The sequence below is a fragment of the Halteromyces radiatus genome, assembly GCF_025201355.1.
Source record: "Halteromyces radiatus strain CBS 162.75 chromosome Unknown BX664scaffold_3, whole genome shotgun sequence".
Taxonomy (NCBI): domain Eukaryota; kingdom Fungi; phylum Mucoromycota; class Mucoromycetes; order Mucorales; family Cunninghamellaceae; genus Halteromyces; species Halteromyces radiatus.
Genome location: NW_026251689.1, coordinates 1,723,754 through 1,743,719, shown reverse-complemented (window position 1 = coordinate 1,743,719; position 19,966 = coordinate 1,723,754). Strand labels below are relative to the sequence as shown.

At 33.8% G+C, this 19,966-nt stretch overlaps 9 protein-coding genes across 9 annotated transcripts; 4 read left to right on the top strand and 5 right to left on the bottom strand.

Moving 5' to 3' along the window:
* Window positions 1-146: 146 nt before the first annotated feature.
* On the bottom strand, window positions 147-2,336 carry BX664DRAFT_294658 (uncharacterized protein). Its single transcript, XM_051542113.1, has 4 exons — window positions 2,024-2,336; window positions 1,517-1,958; window positions 1,245-1,449; window positions 147-962 (listed from the first exon to the last, which is right to left on the bottom strand). Exons 1-4 carry the CDS (start codon window positions 2,318-2,320, stop codon window positions 215-217), a joined length of 1,692 nt encoding a protein of 563 aa, XP_051401577.1. The 5' UTR covers window positions 2,321-2,336; the 3' UTR covers window positions 147-214.
* Window positions 2,337-3,135: 799 nt separating this feature from the next.
* On the top strand, window positions 3,136-3,619 carry BX664DRAFT_328983 (uncharacterized protein). Its single transcript, XM_051544696.1, has 2 exons — window positions 3,136-3,159; window positions 3,243-3,619. Exon 2 carries the CDS (start codon window positions 3,388-3,390, stop codon window positions 3,568-3,570), a length of 183 nt encoding a protein of 60 aa, XP_051401576.1. The 5' UTR covers window positions 3,136-3,159; window positions 3,243-3,387; the 3' UTR covers window positions 3,571-3,619.
* Window positions 3,620-3,814: 195 nt separating this feature from the next.
* BX664DRAFT_328981 (ubiquitin-conjugating enzyme E2 N) lies at window positions 3,815-4,866 on the bottom strand. Its single transcript, XM_051544695.1, has 5 exons — window positions 4,746-4,866; window positions 4,518-4,632; window positions 4,311-4,442; window positions 4,055-4,195; window positions 3,815-3,969 (listed from the first exon to the last, which is right to left on the bottom strand). The coding sequence occupies exons 1-5, from the start codon at window positions 4,770-4,772 to the stop codon at window positions 3,932-3,934; spliced, it is 453 nt and encodes a 150-aa protein (XP_051401575.1). The 5' UTR covers window positions 4,773-4,866; the 3' UTR covers window positions 3,815-3,931.
* A 266-nt stretch (window positions 4,867-5,132) lies between these two features.
* Window positions 5,133-6,255, top strand: BX664DRAFT_348363 (S-adenosyl-L-methionine-dependent methyltransferase; the record flags this gene model as incomplete). The annotated part of the gene is made up of 4 exons (XM_051547573.1): window positions 5,133-5,301; window positions 5,383-5,424; window positions 5,528-5,550; window positions 5,629-6,255. The coding sequence occupies 4 exons, from the start codon at window positions 5,133-5,135 to the stop codon at window positions 6,253-6,255; spliced, it is 861 nt and encodes a 286-aa protein (XP_051401574.1).
* Window positions 6,256-6,352: 97 nt separating this feature from the next.
* On the top strand, window positions 6,353-7,074 carry BX664DRAFT_328979 (uncharacterized protein). Its single transcript, XM_051544694.1, has 4 exons — window positions 6,353-6,433; window positions 6,534-6,662; window positions 6,734-6,779; window positions 6,857-7,074. Exons 1-4 carry the CDS (start codon window positions 6,405-6,407, stop codon window positions 6,995-6,997), a joined length of 345 nt encoding a protein of 114 aa, XP_051401573.1. The 5' UTR covers window positions 6,353-6,404; the 3' UTR covers window positions 6,998-7,074.
* Window positions 7,075-7,216: 142 nt separating this feature from the next.
* BX664DRAFT_294651 (P-loop containing nucleoside triphosphate hydrolase protein) lies at window positions 7,217-11,564 on the bottom strand (the record flags this gene model as incomplete). The annotated part of the gene is made up of 10 exons (XM_051542112.1): window positions 11,410-11,564; window positions 11,141-11,350; window positions 10,911-10,937; window positions 10,275-10,773; window positions 9,184-10,164; window positions 8,988-9,107; window positions 8,124-8,920; window positions 7,967-8,030; window positions 7,742-7,870; window positions 7,217-7,630 (listed from the first exon to the last, which is right to left on the bottom strand). Exons 1-10 carry the CDS (start codon window positions 11,430-11,432, stop codon window positions 7,217-7,219), a joined length of 3,264 nt encoding a protein of 1,087 aa, XP_051401572.1. The 5' UTR covers window positions 11,433-11,564.
* A 1,482-nt stretch (window positions 11,565-13,046) lies between these two features.
* On the bottom strand, window positions 13,047-16,026 carry BX664DRAFT_328970 (uncharacterized protein). The gene is made up of 11 exons (XM_051544693.1): window positions 15,820-16,026; window positions 15,637-15,733; window positions 15,527-15,574; window positions 15,352-15,441; window positions 14,954-15,264; window positions 14,839-14,858; window positions 14,579-14,753; window positions 14,395-14,524; window positions 14,260-14,340; window positions 13,284-14,194; window positions 13,047-13,203 (listed from the first exon to the last, which is right to left on the bottom strand). The coding sequence occupies exons 1-11, from the start codon at window positions 15,853-15,855 to the stop codon at window positions 13,126-13,128; spliced, it is 1,977 nt and encodes a 658-aa protein (XP_051401571.1). The 5' UTR covers window positions 15,856-16,026; the 3' UTR covers window positions 13,047-13,125.
* A 279-nt stretch (window positions 16,027-16,305) lies between these two features.
* Window positions 16,306-17,632, top strand: BX664DRAFT_328969 (uncharacterized protein). The gene is made up of 5 exons (XM_051544692.1): window positions 16,306-16,785; window positions 16,874-16,924; window positions 17,004-17,132; window positions 17,206-17,377; window positions 17,448-17,632. The coding sequence occupies exons 1-5, from the start codon at window positions 16,430-16,432 to the stop codon at window positions 17,565-17,567; spliced, it is 828 nt and encodes a 275-aa protein (XP_051401570.1). The 5' UTR covers window positions 16,306-16,429; the 3' UTR covers window positions 17,568-17,632.
* Window positions 17,526-18,988, bottom strand: BX664DRAFT_328964 (uncharacterized protein; the record flags this gene model as incomplete). Its single annotated transcript, XM_051544691.1, has 2 exons — window positions 17,526-18,188; window positions 18,241-18,988. Coding segments are annotated over 2 exons (940 nt in total), but the record flags the coding sequence as incomplete, so codon positions are not given.
* Window positions 18,989-19,966: the final 978 nt, after the last annotated feature.

The window sequence follows — 19,966 nt, the reverse complement described above, 5'->3', positions numbered from 1 at the left end:
AGAGAATAATGGAAAAACGACAGGAAGATTGGAATACAAATAACTAATCTATGTAAATGAAGAAAGGATAAAATAAAAAAATAAAAGATATATGATAAAAAAAAAAAAAAAGAAAATACAAGACATAACCATAAAATGCATATACACATCATAAGTAATAATAATAATAATAAAAAAAAAATAATAAAAGAAAGGAAGGGGGTTGTACTGGTTACTATTCGGTATGTTTGTTGCTGTTTGTTGCTTGAGCGTCTTCCATATCATCATCATCATCATCATCGTCACCAACATTTCCATCACCTTCATCTTCCATGTCGTTTTCATCTTGATCACCACTATCACTATTGTTGTTATCATTTTGTTGAGAGTGCTTCAAATTATCGATGACTTGATCACGTTCAGCCAAAGTATCCTTAAGATGAGCAATGTATTCATAGGCGTATCGTAACAAAAGTACTTTGGAAAGAGGTTTGAGAGTTCCAATATCTTCATTGTTGTCATCATCACCATCTTGTTGTCGTTGTTGTTGTTGTTGATGATCAGATGAGGAAGCCTTTTCTCGTTGTTGTTCACGAATCACCTTGGAAGTTAAACCTGATTTTTTCTTGACATAACCTTCCTCCACTTCGCGTCGTAATCGATCGAACCATTCCTTGAGAGAATCTCGTCGTTTTTGTTCAGCAGCCTTGTGTGCTGTACGTCGAACTTCTAGACCACTTTTGATTTGAGATGAAAATGCAATACCAAGAGCCGCTGCTTTGCCTTCCATAAGATTTTGATAGTTAGATCTCGTGGCTAAGATGTGTTCAGCATCTAATACTGTAGAAGAAGAGCCATTACTACCAACATGAGGAGTAAGATGAGGATGATGACGATCTGGTGTCAAGCTTGGGCTGATCAATAGTGGTTTGAGAGCACGAGGTGAGGCATGATGTTGATGCTGACCATAGGAGCCATTCGTACTTGATCCAGATGAATGAGATTTCCCATCTGCTTTGCCACTATAAGAATTTGCACGTCTTGTTTTCCTTGTTGGTTTACTACCACTGTTGTTATTATTATTGGCTGTTTCGGCTGAATGCTTTGCTTTCCTTTTGCCTCTTCCAGTACTAGGCGTATTGGAAGAAGAAGAAGAAGAAGATGACGATGCTGATGATGAAGGTAGTGATGATGATGTTGTGGATGCGATAACATTGGACTTGGGATTGAATGGAGGAGTTGTATAGTCATTGTTCTGCATAGACGGTGGTGGTTGAGATATAGTTTCCAAATTATCCGATAAGTCCAGCTCATTCAAAGCTGCTTTGGCGGTGACTTGAGGGTATGTCATTTTGGCTTTTTGTCGATCAGCGGAATCTTGTCGTTGTCTCATGTTCATCAATGAAGCTGGAGTAACGGGTTCCAATTGCGCAGGTTGTCTGAACATGACATCTTGATTGTTCATGGTATCTAAAAAAAAAAAAAAATCAAAAAACAATTTCCTACTTTGGATTAACTCCCATTTTTGAATACATACCATCAGTCAATCCAGTCAAATAAGAGGGTGAGTTTCTTGCCAATTTGCTTGTTTGATTGGGTGTCATCTTGTTGCCCTGAGACATTTGTTGCTTTTGAAGTTCCGAAAGTCGACGAGTGATCATCATCTTGGCCTTTTCTAACTGTTCATATTGTTCACACATTTGATTAGGGGACATTTCAGGGTAGTTATAATTTGATGTCGAAGAATTTTGATACCGCTGTTGAAGTTGATGTTGATGTTGTTGTTGTTGTTGTTGTTGTTGATGATGATGAGTTCGATGATGATGATGATTGGCATAATCTTGATCTTGTTGTGGCATCATAGCAGGAGAAGACAAAGGAGAAAAGTCGAGATCATTACTAATATTTCCATTGTGAAGTTTTTGTTGATAAGAGAATGAAGGTGTTATGGCAGGTGAGATCAAAGGTGTCAGAATATCCTAATAATAATGATAATAAAAAGGGATCAGTGATCATCCTATATAGATAGTATTATTCACTTTACATCTTGATCAAAATAATCATTTTGCTGTGTATGATAAACTGGAGTAGAAGTTTGAGAGATAGGAGGTTTGGATGTTGATGCATAATTCGTGTTCATAAAAGGCATATCTTGTTGATTCTCGTCTTGAAAAATCATATTCATTCTTTCAAAGACAGGTACAGATTGAGTCTGTTGAGACTGTTGTTGTTGCTGTTGCTGTTGTTGTTGTTGTTGTTGTTGTTGGTTTTGGTGTTGTTGTTGATTTGTAGTCATAGATCGAATCATATCCATGTCGATCTGGAAGTCGGCCAAATCCATGGTAAAAGCAATCTTGATTCAAAAAAGACAGAAAGAAAGAGAAAGAAAAAAAAAAAGGGAAAAACTAAGAAATAAGAAGTATACTATAGAGAATTCAAAGTATAAAGAAGATCATAAGACTAGGAGAAAGAGGAAGTAGAAGAAAGAAAGAGAGAAGGAGTCTTAGAGGAGACAGTGGGGGCATTATCAATAAAATAAAATAGAGAGGAACTATAGCGAAAAGGAAAGGAAATATAAAAAATAATCAAATCAACGAAGAGAGTTCAAAAACGTGCCATCCCACCTTTCATGCGTTACACAGAGACATTTCATTGGCTGTTATGATTTTAAACACAGTGACCGTAGATCTTTTTTTTTTTTTTTTTTAAACTTAAGGTACAGGATTTTTTTTATTTTTTTATTTTAAACATCTTTATATATGCTATATAAAATATATATATTATTATTGAGTTTTAGTCTACATATAGAAAAAATCACATGATTTATTATGAAGATTAATCTTAGTTGGACAGATGCCATATTGACATGGCCAAATTGAAACCCACCAGAACTCGGGTTTATGATTCCGTTGCTATCCTTCCCTTCTCTTTTATAGTGAAACCTGTTCATTTGAATTTTTTTTTAAAAAATTTTTTTTTTCATGTACTTTTTTCCTCTTGACGTCTTTCTTTTTTTTTTTCAAAATAAGCACACGTAGATGTGTATATATATATATATAAAATTTTTCTTTGATTACAATGAATGATCCCATTCATAATACTACTACTATAAGTCATTCGCCATCAACTTCAGATGATGATCACTCTCAAGAAAAAGAAGAACATACATATGTTTTAAAAGTAAAAAAAAAATCATAAAGAAAGAAAAAAAAAAAAGAGAAAGATTACATGAATGATTCATGCATTTATGCAAAATTCTATAGCTTGCTACAGCACTGAAAGCGCGATTACAATATGCACGACTGAAAGTCTCTAGTGGAATGACAAATAAGAATCTTCAACAAGTAGAAGAAGCAATGATGGTCCAAGATAATCTTCATCCTCCCACTCCTTCTTCTATACCAAAAGATGAACATGGTGAACAAGAAGCTGCTGCTGCTCGTACGATTATGCTGTTATCTTCTGAAAGGGAGTCTCCTGCATCTCCTCATCATTTTTTTCCTGCTTATTACCGGGTATCACCACCTCATACGCCCATCTATAATCATCATCAACCTAATGCTTATCCACCTTCTCTTTATGAAGTGGTAGCAAAGGATCATGACTATTTTGAAAAGAGTAAACAAGTGGGTCATCAACTACCACGCCGTTCTAAAGATACATTAAAACAACAACAACCATATCATCATCATACACGAAAGATAATGCATGGAAAAGATCCTTTCCAGTCGACACCAATGATCGATAAATATACTGCCCCTAGAAGAGGTAGACCAAAAAAGAATAGAACTACAGCATCTGTAACATCACCACATTCAACATAAAAAAGTAATAATTTATAAATACAATAAGAAATCAATCCTAGTTTATTTCAAAACAAAAAAAAAATCCATCAAAAATCGCCATTCCCATAACAACATATAAATATAATTTGTGGCTAAGATAAAAGTAATCAACTATTCGAGGCATATTGGAGTGTCCATTGATGTGCTAATATCAAAAAAAAAAAATCATCTGGTAAGCGACATTTTCTAATACCTTAGATATCTTTTTTTTTTTGTCCTATGATTTTTACCAGTAGCGATGGCTTCCTTTTCGTTTTCCTTCCAGTGTTGAGCAACATCATTGGCCAATGGGTCATCAGGATTTGGTGCAGATAAAAGAGCCTGGATAGATAATAAAACAGTACGTATTTGCAATGCAGGACTCCATTTGTCTATATATATAAATATAAACCAATCAAGCAAACATATACACATATAGATATATATATGTATGCATTCCATTAGTCCATCCATTCAATCTATTCATATTATCAATATATATTTTACCTTTCAAAATATCAAGACAGATACGACCAAGTTTGTCAATATTGGGATGGTAAATCTTTGTCAAGAAGCGAACTTTAGGAGCTGCCATGGGGTAATCTTCAGGCAAAAACAATTCTAGTCGAAATACACCACCTGGAAAGTAAAAAATAGAGAAAAAGTATAATTGAGTATATTTCTTTTTTTTCTTTTTTTTTTTTTTTTTCTTACCTTCAAATGGAGATTGGTCGGGTCCACTAATTATAACATCAAAATAACGCAAGTTATCTTCATGTGGTGTGGCACTTATACCTGGTACAGGATCTTTGAGAAGTCGTTCGGTTTCCTATCCATCAAAAAAAAAAAAAAAAGAGAGAATTATATAGACTTCCATATTCATCTTATAATATTTATATATAATAATAATAATAATAATATCAAAAAATATACATTATTTACCTTGACAATACGCTTGGAAAGGGCCATTGATTTTGTATATATATATAAACAAAGAAAGAAAAGAAAAGAGAGAGTGAGAGCAAAGTCAAACTGATAAAAAGGCAAAAAACAAAAAAAAAAAAAGGAGTTCAGTCCCCGCAGCCAAATGACGTTTCGGATGGGGATATGGAAAAAAAAAGAGGTTGGCTGCCCCTTTTTTTTTCCCTTTTCTTTATCTTTACTTCCTTTTTTTTTTTTCTCGAACCAATCATGCTTCTTCTGCTTCTTACAGGATTCTTATTATTTATGATATATTATTACACAAATGGTTGGCTAAGAGACTTTCTTTTATACCTCCATGCCATTGGGCTCACTAGTTGGTGTCATTCCAAATCCACTTCGAGTGACATGTATGGTCTACGACATCTATGGCTTAACTTGGAAATACCTCCAAAAACGTTATGGTGCAACATGGGTTATTGGTCTGAACATGTCAATCATTATTCTGAAGCTTGTGAACGTTTAGTTTTGATGGTAGTTGATAAACTCAATATCAAGCCAAAGGATTCAATTCTAGGTACAAAAAACAACGACTATACGTTACAATTATGTAAAATCTAGTTCAAAGGACTGTTTTAACATTTCTATTTATATTTAGATGTTGGCTATGGTTGTGGGGATTCTTGTTTATTTCTCGCAGGTAAAGAATATAAACGTAATCTATTATTGATTTGATGATTCATGCAACCTATTTTCTCTATTGTGATGTGGGCTTTTTTTTTTTTTTTTTTTTTTTTGGCTAGATCGATTTGATTGTCAAGTGACTGTAAGTCAATAAAACGTAAAAAAAAAAAAAAAAATCATATTATCACTCAATTTTTTTTTTCTTTTTTGGATCAAATAGGGGATTACGAATGAATATGCTCAATGGAAGTTGTCAAAAGATCGAACTGAACAACTATCAAGAAAACAACAAGAGAGGATCAAGCTTTTTGAAGGATCAGCGACAGAATTGGACAAAGTACTTGGAAAGGATGGGAAAACTGATTTAGAGTTTGATCATATTGTTTCGATTGACTCGGCATATCATTTCAATACTAGATGGGACTTTTTGCGTCAAGCTTTCCAACATTTGAAACCAGGTGGTACTTTAGGGCTCTATGATATAGTATTACATGAAAAGGCAACTCTACCCAGTGGCTGGAAAAGAGATGTATGGAATTATATTTCCACTGTTCTTCATCTACCTTTGGCAAATATGGAAACACAAGAAAACTATGGTGCCTATCTGAAACAATACGGTTATGTGGATATCGAATTTGAACCTTTACTTGCACAAGATGTCTTTGGTGGCTTGTCATTTTATTGTCTGGAGCAAAAGAACAAGATGAACTATTGGCAAATAGGGAACTGGCAAGATATGATGTATCTTTCTATATCTGCTTTCCTCTTTGATACTCTAGCAAAGAAACAATGGCTTCAACCTATGATCATCAAGGCATCCTCCTCAAAATGTGTGGGCTACTCGTGATTCTATTGGTTGAAAACTGGCGGGGATAGAATCTAGTCTTCTTGTTGTTATTTTATTTTTTTTTTTTCCTCTTTATCAATTCTCTCTTTTTTTTTTTTTTTTTTTTTTCCTTATTATATACATTTTACACATTTATATAGATACACATTATGGCCACCTTCAAATATTGTATTGAATGGTAATACTTTATTGTAGTTTAGTATTTTTTTTTAATGAAATATTCCTTTTTGTACTCAATTGATTCTTTTTTTTTTTTTTTGACTTGACTGAATAATTAGCAACAATCTTTTATACCCACGAGAAGATAAAGCATCTCGACAACTGATGTTTTCCTGTCGAAACTGTCAATTTCAAGAAAAAGCTGACAATATGCGTGTATATCGTCATGAAATCATCCATGCACCTTCGTAAGTTGACATTTAGAATCAATGGATTTTGATCGATATCATTATTATGCTCATCTATATACGCAATCTAGTGAACAAACCATGGTGTTGACTGATTTAAGTGCGGATCCTACTCTGGTAAAGGAAAAAAAAAAAAAGAACAAAGAAAGATAATTATTTTTATGGTTGATACTGATGCTTATATATATATATAGCCACGAGCGAATATACCTTGCCCAAGATGTTCCTATCCTGAAGCTGTATTCTTTCAGTCCTCCTCCAGGCGTGTGGAAGCCAAGATGACCTTGTTTTATGTATGTGGAAGCCGTGTTTGTGGACATCGATGGACGGATTAGATTAGTTTTTAGAGTAGATCATGAAATGTATATTGTATATAATTAATAAAAAAAAGTTTTATTTTGACATTGAAAAAGATTTTAGTTATTTTGTATGATGATGGTTAATGAAATGAAAGATGAGATCATGCTATTTGATTAAAAACAAAACAAAAACATATAATTGTATATAGATAAAGACATTTGATTTTTTTTTTTATTAAAAATGAATAATAATTACTACTTGCAACTACTACGCCTAGGTAAACCAGATGGTCGTAAAGCCGAACTAACAGAAGGACGAGGTATCAGAGTGGATTTGCTATCCAAAGAAGAGGTGGTTGAAGTAGGCGTCATAACCAATGGATCCTGAATAATATTGTGTTTCCATTCGACTTGTTTCTGTAGCGATCGCAAAGCAGTCTCTGAACTGGCCATCAAGTAACGTTGCTGTTGTGTCTCGGTTTCTAATCGGATCACATCATGTACCATGGTTTCCAATACCAATCTTGTTTCTTCGGGTTCAAGTGTACGCACTAATGTCAATACATTTTCATAGGCCACTTCAGCATCTTCTGTATTCCAAAAAGGTATATCGTCCATCCAAGTATCATCACTGCTGCTATCATCATTAATATCTCTATTGTCATCATCCTCGCTGCAGTTGTTCTTCTTGTTGATATGATGTTTATTGGATTGCAGTCGTAATTGTCGTTCTTGTTGTAATTGTTGTTCTTGTTGTAATTGTTGAATTTGATTGCATACTTGATGATATTCTAATGCAACTGCATTCATTCGGTCATCCATATCTTGTAAAGACATATTATTAATGCCTTGTATCAAAGCATCATGTTCAGCCAATATTGTATGCTGTTCAAGTTGTAATCGGTCACGCTAATAATAAAAAATTAATAAGCTCATGAATATCGTTATTTTCTCTCTCTCTCTTTTTTTTTTTTTTTTTTTTTTTACGATTTTTCTCCATCATACCTTCTGTTCCAGCTGTTCATGAAGATGCATAGGTACATAAGCTTGGACGTATAAATGGATAGCTCTAATAAGTTTTTTTTTTATTGAACAAAAGATGTATCTCTCCGTTAGTTATCCATTATAATACACACATATATATATATTATATCCTTTTTACCTGCGAATTAATTGCTTCTTTTCTACCATCCGTTGTTGTAGCGATGCGACCTTAATTCCACGTCTATTGTTATTGAGACCATGTTTTTGGGCGACCAAATAGCCACGAACACGAGCGCAGGCGACAGCTTTGGCAAGCAGAGTCCGATCTGAGGAAGTCAAAGAAGATTTTTTTTTGGATGTTGCCTTGTATGCTTGTATTACTTTTTGTATCATCACGGCTACTGATGTCAGTTGTGCACCAAGAGTAGCGATATCTTCCTTGGCATGTTTGTTGGCTTGTTTCTGAGTATGTAGATCACGTTCCAATCGCTTCTTCAGATGAGTTGATTTGATGTCTTGTCGTTCCAATTGTTTTACTTGTTTTTCCAATTGACGGATACGGTCGCGAGCTCGGTCAGCATCTTGCTTACTTTTCTTGATCACCTTTTTTTTATCACGGGTCATTGTATCCAATTTTTGTTTGAGTGTCAGAATAGTTGCATTGTGTTGAGTTCTTGCTTTTTCATTACTGATAATCATTTGTTGATATTGTCGTTTCAAGGCTTGATGTTCATGTTGTTGTTTCTTCGTTTGTTGTTCGTATTGTCGTTTCACTTCATCCAATTCCTTCTTGTGCTGCTGTTGTTGTTTATTTGTTTCATTTCTACTTTGCTGAAGAGGAGATGGTGTATATCTTGCACTAGATATGGATTCAATAAACTGTTGTTGCTGTTGAAGTGAATCACCAAATCGTTGCAAAACGACAACAGTATCATTATGAGAAGGAGATTGGGAGGCACGTCCATTGGTAAAGTTCTAGTTTTCAAAACATAATTGATTGAGTCATTCAACTTTTCAAATAAAAATAAAAAAAAAATCTTACTTTGGATCCAGAAACGGGAAGAGTGGGTTCAAGAGTGAAGTTGGAAGAAAAAAGCATGATATCTTGAAAATTTCCATGCACAGTGTCGGGTTCCCAATTTGGGTGGCTCAAAATGGAAGACTAGGCAAAAATGAGAAACAACTTTCTATGTAAGAATTAAACTTTTCCCCCTTTTTTTTTAATATATATATAGTACCTTCATAGAATTGACATAGTTTAATTCTTGATCAATGATATCTTTTTGTTTCTCGATCATCATCATCCAATTTCCTTTTTGTTGTATGCCTTTGACTGGTGATGGCGAGGGATTACTATATAGAGGTTGTCTCTTTTTTATACTGCTGAATGATCGTTGGTATTTTTTACTTCCAAATCGATAACTATGTTTCTTTTTCTTACGATCGGATATAGATGATTCCTTTTTAGATCCTGTATGAGATGTGATGGATGGATGAACAGATTGTATTTGCTTGCTAATCAACTGCTGCTGCTGCTGCTGCTGTTGTTGTTGTTGTTGTTGTTGTTGTTGATGTTGTTGTTTTTGTATTAGAGACAATTCTACCTTTAGTTCTTCAATAGTACGCGCATACTCATGTGCCAGATTATTAGATATACCTTCTTGTTGTTGTTGATGATGATGATGATGATTTGCTTCCATGGATGATTGACAATCATTTTGATATTTTGCTTCAGCTAATTGTTGTACTAATGTGGCGATGGTTTGATTTAATGATTCTACTTGAATTTTTAAACCATCCATTTCTTGATTGACAGCAAGCAAAAATTCATCATTCCCCTTGAGTTCTTGACGGAGACAAAGGAGTTGCGACTTTAATTTTTTGACATAATCACTGTTGTCTCCCCCTTGAAGATGTACATCTTGATTGATCATCACTCTGTTTCGTATGTTGCGTGCACGATTGGCATACTTTAATGTATTTAATGTTTCTTTGTGATTTGACCATGAGGGTGATACACAAGCCAACATTAATGTTTGACTATTACCGCCTAGGGAATCTTGTAGTAGTCTTGTCAATTTTGAATCACGGTAAGGAATATGAGACACCTTTTTAGAAGTATCACCAAGAGCAGAGATAACATTACCCAAAGCTAATAAACCACTATTAATGGAGATACCTTCTTTTGCTCGATTACCAACTGCATTTGTTCTTTTTAACTAAACATCAAATAGGAGTGACCAAAAAAAAAAAAAAAAAAAAAAAAAAAAAAAAAAAAAAACTCAGGAACATGAGGATAACATTGACCTTTTTTTTTTTTTTTTTTTACCCTTTCAGAGCCAGCGAGATCTACAAAATGAAATTTGGATGTAATAGTACGAGTGATTCCTTGATCATCCATGATTGTTTGATAAAGTTGAATGGAAAAGATGGCATGAGAGCGTGATGATGATATATTCATATCAGTGGATGCTGTGGTGCGAGCAACTGATCCTTTTTCAAGTAGACTGAGTAATTGATGAGGATGATTGACTGATTCTTCCCTAATACCACTCCAACATATAGCGCCATTTGCATCTTCCCGGATAACGACCATGGGTTGATTTTCCTTTTTCAGAGTATGACTACTTGGTGATAATAGATCCACAAGATCCTCGTTATGCAGCTCAAGAAAGGAGACACGAACTTGATAATTACCATCAGTATGTTTTTGATCCAACTGATTAAACATAGTGGTGATGAATCGAGGAACAATACCTTCATCATCTTTGTGTATAAATGAATCCAATCCAATCCCCATGCTAAATGATTTACCCGCACCTGTTTGACTATAATAAAAAAAAAAAAAGGTAATATAAAATTAGAACACCGCTTTATGCAAAATGGGGGGGACAGGTAAGGAGCGAAAATAATGAAAACGTGTAAACTATTTTTCTGTCTTGATTAAAAAAACATGTCATCTTACCCATATGCGAAAACAGTGGCGTTGTACCTTGATGAATAAAAAAAAAAAAAAGATGATCATTCGAGAAGCAGGGCAATATGGATAAAGAATCATATTTTTTTTTTTAAAAAAAAAAGAAAAAGAAAAAGAGTTTAGAATTCAAATCGGTCTTTTAGTGTATCATGTTTTTGTCCGTGTACAAAAAAGGCATTGTTATTTTTTTTTCATCTATTTTATATTTTTATTATTACCCTTCTAAAAATTTGTAAACTAAAGGTAGAACACATGTGGTATAAACTGTTTCTTGATTATCCATAGGTGAATAAACATGATCAAATGTAAATGATTCCTTTTGACCAACAACGATTTGTGGTTCGTTTGCTATATAATCAATGAAATCTTTACGATCTTGATAAACCTCTTTTTCTTTACTTGTCATTGGTCGAACTCGAACAGCAACTCTATAGAGATAGATGATGATCAATGAGTAGTTCAAAATTTATTTATTATTCGATATTACCTGACGGATGAAGAAGAGACCATCTCTGTGATCAAATAATTAAAAGGATGATAAATAAAAAGAAAGAAAACAAGAAAGAAAAAAAAAAGATGAAAAAAGAGGAGAGAAAGAGAAAACGAAAAGATGAAACCAAACCTTTTTATATCTACGCCCTAAAGAGGAATTGACCCCCCCTGAATTGGAGGTTCATCGGAGCTTTGACTTGAGAAAGGTTACACTTGAAGTTTTTCCTTTGAATGGATAATGGTTGCCATGGTAATGTGCAAGAGCTATGCTGCGCCTTTTTTTTATTTTGCAACTTACGCACGGAGACCCAAAATGAAGTAAAGTCAATGAGACTCAAAATATAAAGGGTCGTCAACGTGTTCCAACACGTCTGTTCTTTTTCTTTCCTTTTCTTTTCACTTTTTTTCTTCTTTTTTATTTGGATCCATTTCCTTTTTTTTTTTTTGTTTTGAAAAAATAAAAAAAACAGTATTTTTTTTTCTTTTTAAAAGTGGAGTCGTATACAGCCATTGTCATTATCATTACCTTGTACTTCTTGTTGTTATTACAATTCTTTTTACCATTACACTTACCACAACATTGTCTATACTGTAGCCTCTTGAAGGTGATAAACAATAAACCACCATGATACCAACCAACACTAGCAATTCAACTTCACCAACTTTAGAACAAACACCTTTAACAACAGAACAGCGGCAGTCTTGGTCATTACCTTCACCACCAGTTTCTAAAGTGGAACCGCACTCATGGCTTGTTCGACCACCACCTTTCCCACCACCTACCTCCTCTACTGCTACTTCTTCGTCTATGGACAATGTTGGACAAGAACCTGACAAGGATCATATTGTATTGGACGATCTCGAACACTTTGTATCCTACTCAAATAGCGCGGTAGTCACTGGTGGCACCTCAGCATCTTTTACTAATACCATTACTACTACTACTATTCCCATTGATATACCTGATCTGGCAGCTCCACAAATACAGTCCTCTCCTTTACTTTTCTTGGCATCTGACAATGATATGCCCGATGATTTTACTTTTGATACCAATGATTTTGTTTTACTTCCTCAAGATCCTACTTCTCCACCTATGTCCCCTATATTATTATTCCCTCCTCTATGACCTCCTCTCTTTTTTATATATATATACCATTGTACATTTTGTTTGACTTTTTTTTATTATTTTTATTATTTATATTTGAAATTTCTCTCACTCTCTTTGATATGGCTCCTTTGGTCTGCGCTGATGATTTGGAAAAGAAGATACTGGCCTTCCCACTTTTGTCATTGATGCCCACTTGGAAACAAGGAACCTACTTCTTTTTATTATCATTATTATTTATCTTATTTAGTTGTATAGTGGTTTTTCTTTTTTCTTTTTTCCTTTTTTTTTTAAAAAAAAAAATCTCTTATTGGTCTCCTACCTTCCTGTGCCAAGCCAACACCTTTTTGGGACTCCCAAATCATCATCATGACACTTTTTTTTTGATCCCACCGTTTATCGATCTGCACTTCCTTTTTTTTTTTTTTTTTTTTTTTTTTTACCTTTTTGTGTTTATTCTTATTAGTATATATTATCTTTTAGTTTCATTGTGATTTAACTATATGTTTTCTTTATTACAACAAAATAAAATAAAATAAAATAAAAATAAAACTATATATTCAACCCATCTACGTTATGTATTTCAAACTAACTAATCACGATCCACTATGATTTTGTACTTATCTTCGCTGATTTGCTTTTCTTCTTCTTCTTCTTCTTGGCCTTTTTGTCTGTACTGGAAGTCTACCATCCAAAAAAAAAAAAGAAGAGGAGTCAGACTTATATATTTTTTTTTATTTATTTATTATTATTATTTTGTCTACCTTGTCTGGTACATCGGCTGGAGCTCCGTAATCAGTCATTTCTTCCTGTTGTTCCACGTAGCGAATCGGATCTTTATCATTAGCATCAAAGTTTTCATAAGTAGGTTGAGACCAAGGGTTGTCATGACTTGCGCCACCTATTTCTTCATATCCACCACTACCATCTATGCCTGTAAAAGAAGAAGAGGAGTCGAATCGATGTTGATAATCATCAAAGTCGGAAGGTGTCGTATTCATAGGTTGTCGTATCATGTTGTCCTCATCTTCACTGTCAGATTGTATCACGTTGATTCCACCGCCGCCACTGGTTTTCATGCTACCGCCAATAGTTCCATGAGCTGCCCACACATCATTCAATTCACTTTTGAAAACAGGCGATTGGTACATATGATATGCCATCATGCCACCAAGGTTATTCCTATTGTCATTTGAACCATCGTTTGTATCTTCATCATCTATATCTTCTTCAGGTACCATCACCATAACTGTCGTTGATTCTTGGCTCGATCTGCGTTGCTGCGCCAGTGGTGATATCGATGTATGTGTTGTGGTAGACTTTATTTGTTGCTCTTGCTGTTTCTCTTGGTAATATTCCACAGAGGCCACATCTTCATCTCTTGTCACCATAGGATTACCGGGTATGTTGTCATCATCATCATCGTCATTTTCATTCTTGTTGTCCTGATCTTGTTGCTGAGGGATTTGCATGGTTGTTGATTGAGTTACCGAATCATCACCAAACCAATCATCTTCTATAGATCCAGCATCAAACTGATCCACCGCAGGAGGTTGGATATCTGGTGAAACAAGTGATCCGTGCCTTTTTTTCATTTTCACAGGAGCTGTTGGTGGAGGAGGAGTTGGATTAGATCGCTCATGTCCCAATTCATTATCTATTGCCGTAGGTTCATCTAAGAAAAAGAAAGAAGACACAGAATGAGTAATCCCGTAATTCCAAATAGAGAATATGACTTACGATCAGCAGCAATCTCTTGCAGTTCCTCATCCCATGCCATTTTCATTGCATCATGTTGCCTTGCCAAATGTGGTTCCGAAGCTATCATTAAAGATATCAGATATCAAGATTATGTGTCAATTGAAATTAACTTACGTTGATCAAAATTATCTTGTCCTCGCCGCCTTTGCATATGTTCCGGTACATCGTCATCCTTATCCAATGTTTCTAATAAATCGAGAATATCTGTAGCTTTCAGTTCAAGTTGTTTTCGAAGGGTTTCCATCTATAAATAGTAGCGTTAAACAAGAATGATCTCTTTCTTCCTCATGACTTTTACCATAAGTTGCAAAAAGGGTACACCTAGATAATCATAGATAAATTTTAACCCAAGACCTGTTTTCAAGCTGATTTCAACATATCGGATCAAGTTGGGTTTGATGGTCCCCTTTTCTATACGTCGTTTGTTGTGTTCATATAAAGTTGCATGTATTTCATCCACACTGACCACCCGCCTAATTGATAAAAAAAAACACATGATCAGTCCTAGAACTTCATTTCCCGAATTTTTTTTTTTTTTTTTTTTAAAAAAAATCATACTCTTTATCCATAAAGTTCCCCTGATAGATAGTTGATATCCAAAAAAAAAAAAAGAAAAAATAAGATGAGGTGCATCACTAAGTAATACCTTTATTTCTTTCTAATTTACACTTACCAATACAAGCACGGCCACATTTTCTGGTACAGAATCAAGTGCCTTGTTGACATAATCAAAAGTCCATTGTTTGGTGATATCAAATATAAATAAAGCAGCATGGGCATTTCGATATACATCTACAGTCGATGCATCTAGAGCCAAATCTGTTGATGGTGAAGGCGTAGAGGTAGCTTGATCCGTTGTTGTTGATGTAGTAGTGTTACTAGTAGAGGCATGTTCCAATTTGATACCCGTATCCTTTTTCGTGTTGTTATTGTGAGCCTTATCTACTACATCCCATACTTCAATTTTGACTATATCATTGGAGTCTACAATACAAAAAAAAAAATATAAAGATACAAATGAATGTGAGTTCCTTATTTTTTTTTTAATTCTCTTTTCAACTTGTCTAGTACCTTTGTAATGCCAAGGGATGTTGGCGACTTGTATTTGTGGTGTTGATTGATATGTTTCTTCTTCGAATTCAGACCCTTGTAAGCGATTGACTATAATATTCAGAAAAAAAAAATATATATTAGTTCCAAGAATTATACGTACCGTAATACTTTCTTCTTATCATATAAGACTTACAAAGCGTAGATTTCCCTGTCATGACATCACCACGAATAACTATTTTCACTGGAGATAAAAAAAAAAGTGTAAGTTAGAAGATGTATTGCAAATGGACTAAACGCGCTTACTGTTGTATTGTACACCTCTACGAAAAGCAGTGCTCATGGTTTTGAAAGGTTGTGTTGGAGAAGCATGATTAGTGGTTGGTGTTGGAGAGGTTTGTTCCTAAAGGAAAGGGTAAATTTTTTAGATGAAACAAATACAACTTAGTGTACTATATAATAATTCTTCCTTTCTTTCTTTCTTTTTACCTTCTTTACAGCGCCAAAAGACCACCAAGAAGACATGACCACTTAACGTATTCAATAGAGGAAGGTTCAGTAGCAAGAAACAAAAAGAAAGAAAAAAGAAAAGAAAAAAATGGAAATAAAGGTGAGAAAAAAAAAAAGAAAAGATATTTGTGCGCGAGACCAGAAAAAAGTTTGTCGGAGAGTGCATAAATATAGTGTGATTTGACGTATCAAAGAGAATATTTACATCATTTTTGAGTATTCTTTCAAGATAACTGTTTCTCTTTAATAGACTTATATGTCATAAAAGAGATACCTTTTTTTTTTCTTTTTAGTGATGGATGAACTTAAACAAAAATCCTGCTCTCAAAAAAAAAAAAAAAAAGTAGTAATAATAGGAAATTCTATCCGGTGTTTCAAAAACCAACTTATTTTTCTCGCTTTTTCCTTTTTTTTTTTTTTCCTTTTTCCCTTGTAGTTCCCATTTTACTCACAAAACTCATATCCTTATTATTATTATTATTATTATTATTATTATTATTATTATTATTATTATTATTTTCTTTAACAATCATATATACTGGAGTAAACTCAATTCTTTATAAATATATCATTAGATTATCATTGAAATATGGAGTCATCCGTGGAAAACTCTTATGACGAACATCAAGTTAATCATTCACATAGAAGGACGACAATAACAGAAATAGTTGAAGAGGAAGAGGAAGAAGCAGAACAAATACCGTCAACAATTCAGCAACCACATCAACAAGAAGAAAGGGCAGTTGGAACATCTTCAGAGTCTTCAACAGAACCACCTCTTTTTATGGAACGAAAACGACAGCACTTCTCTTATGATGCCAATGAACTTCGACGAAGAACAGCAACCTCGTCATCAAACGTAAAATCTAACACCTTGTCGTCTGGTACGACTCCTTTACAACATGGGTCATCTAATGGTGATGGATTTTACGAATGTAATATATGGTAATATATTCTTTTTTTTTTTTTTTTTTGGAGGAACATAAATAGACAGAACAAAATCATTCATATTCTCTTCTTTTATTGTCTATAGTTTTGATACCGCTACTCATCCTGTTTTGACTCTTTGTGGACATTTATTTTGGTAAGTAGAAGGAACGAGTTGGTGAAAAAAAAAAAGAAGTTCTTATTTATATTGCATTGTATGATTCTCATTGATGTAGTTGGTCTTGTTTGGCACAATGGTTGAATGCTCAATCACGTAATCCCACTTGTCCTGTGTGTAAAGCTGGGTGTGGAAAAGACAAGGTGATTCCGATTTATGGACGAGGAAGAGAAGAAAAGGATCCAAGGTAATGAACACTTAAAAAAAAAAAAGGGAGGATCATGATGATATTGATTATAGAACTTCTTATATGATAATAGAACTGATCCATCCATACCTACACGACCTGCTGGTCAAAGACCTCCTCCACTACGAGATCCCAATCGACCTACGACATCTTTCTTTGGGCAAAATGCAAGAGGTGGCACATACAATTCCCGTAATGTGACATTTACTGGTGGTATTGGCTTTTTCCCTTTTGGTATCAGTTTTGTAAGTAGATTGATGTGGATTATGATTGAAAGAAATTAATCGTAATTAAACTTTTGTGGTATTTTAATAGAATTTTCCCATTGGTGGCGCTTCCAATGATTTCCAAACTCAAACTCAACAAAATGCATTCATGTCAAGATTATTCCTGATGATTCTTAGTTTAGTCATAGTAGCCATTATATTCTCTTAGTCTTAATCATACTTACCTTTATTTTTCCCAATTTTCAATCAAAAAGAAAAAAAAATAAAAGAAAATACATCCATGTACATATAATATATATATATTAAGTTTATTTTGTAAATATAATAAATAGTATTAAATAATAAAACGGTATATAAAACTACAAAATTAATAATCATCATGACTATTGATACTAGGAATCCTTGGTTCTTCCATTTCATCCACCTTCAATTGTCCATCACGTACACTTTGACTTAGTTTTTGAGCTGCTGTCAATTTCTTGGTATTCTTCTTTTTCTTCTTTTGAGGTCGAACCACGGATACTGGGATAGGCGATTTTTGTACCAAATAAGTTGAAACACCACCCATAAACATACTACATAGAGAATTAAAAAAAATGAGCGTCAAAAAAAAAGAAGTATGATTGACATAATGATATTACCCCTTTAGTGCCCTTCTGCCGCTTGATCCACAAACAACCATTGTCAAAGGAATAGACTTGATCAAGTTCATAAGACATTCACGTGTGTGGCCAGCCATAGAATAAATATTGATCTTGATATTGTAAAGTAATTGTTGTTCCAAAATAGATTTCACTTTGGAGATCAATGTTTTTGAATTTCGATCCAACTATAGAAAATAAGATGAGTATTTACATTTTTTTTTAATATATCATTATTACCTCTTGCCATAAACGATACTTTTCATCATCATCCATATCTTCTAAATCTTCGTCCATACTGATGACACTGACTACATGAATGATATCCCCACTACGTAATAAGGATCCCATGGCCCATTCCATTGCATACAAACTTTGTTCGCCAAAATCACAAGCCATTAGATATTTTCTTGATTTCTTTTTGGTAACATGTGTTGAAGAAGCACCATAATCAAATTGAACCATAATACGATCAGGATCCGTGGTGGTAACAGGTATATCCGAAAAACAGAGTTCAGCAGGTCGTCGTCGAGACAAAGAAGATCGATCCTTTTTCTGTATGTTGACGTCTTCATCTTTGTCAGTGGTTGTCGAAGAAGAGGTGTCTTGATATTCAATTATACGATTCTTTTCTGTGATTTCAAATAGTTGTGGATCTCGAATGGATAGATCGTCTTCATAGTCGTCGCTTCCAGGAGCATAAGATCGATAATATGGACCACGATGGTGATGAGGAGAGGTTGAACGTCGAAGGCGTAAAAAGTTGAGTCTTCTTCCTCGACCGCCACCATCATCATCAGAAGAACTAGAGTCATCGTCAAACCCATTTGGATCAGGTCGGTCTAGTATTACAGCTTCACGAACTTTACGGTCTTCAGGTGAATCTCTATTCAATTCTTCAATCTCTTGAGCAAGAAGACTATCCAAATCCATATTGGTACAAGTCAATTTTGGTGGTGGCGTTATCGTAGTTGTCGGGGTTGACATTCTTGATTTATAAAAAAAAAAAAAAAGTAGTGAGTATTAAAAAAAAAAGTTCATTATAATAATATCATTATTTTACCTATAAATATTATAGTAACAGAATAGAATACGAAAGTAAGAGAAAAAGGTACCAAAAAAAAAAAAATTCCCACTCTTATTCCTGAGTTTTTACCTGGGATAAAATAGTAGCCAATCAGAAACTTGATAATTTTTTTTTTTTTTGGTAAAGTGAAAAGATCAATGATTTATTTTTATGTTACTTCCAAATTTGGTATGGTGATGATGATGGTGATTTCTGAACGAGAAAAGAAAAAACGAAGTTTTGCAGGATGAAAAAAATGGGATCAGTTTTTGGATTCTACAGCCAAATTTTTAGCTGTAAAAAAACGAATTATCAGAGGGTCATCAAGCAAATTTTCGAAAAATCGAATGAAATCTTTTGATGTTCATCATTGCACATTAGATGACAAGAATAAGCAGTAAAGTAGTATTACTGTAGATGGTATTAGATTACTTTTTTTTTCTTTGAGAGAGAGAGGAATTTAATGGTGGTTATTTTATTGGATGATGATCATTATTAGATGAGAAATGATGATTATTGATTTTTATTTTTATTTTTTTTTATTTTACTCTATATAATTAGGAGGTAACATATAAATTGTTATTAATATAATTGAAAGAGAATGATTTCATCTATATTCGATCTAAATTTGGAGTGAATTATAAAATTATAAAGAGCTACATACTACTCCATGTGATATTACAGTGCAAGGACAGTGGTTCGAATGTTTAATGAATAAACCAAAAGGGAGAATCATTCAAAAGACAAAAAAAAAAAAAAAAGCAGTGACTAGATGAATAAATGCAAAAAGAGGGATGAACGCGAGTTTGAAATCTTATCACAAATTCATAATGACCATGCGGAGTGGGAAAGGTTCGCACACGAATCAAATTCATTACGCATAGATCTCCTTTTTTTTTT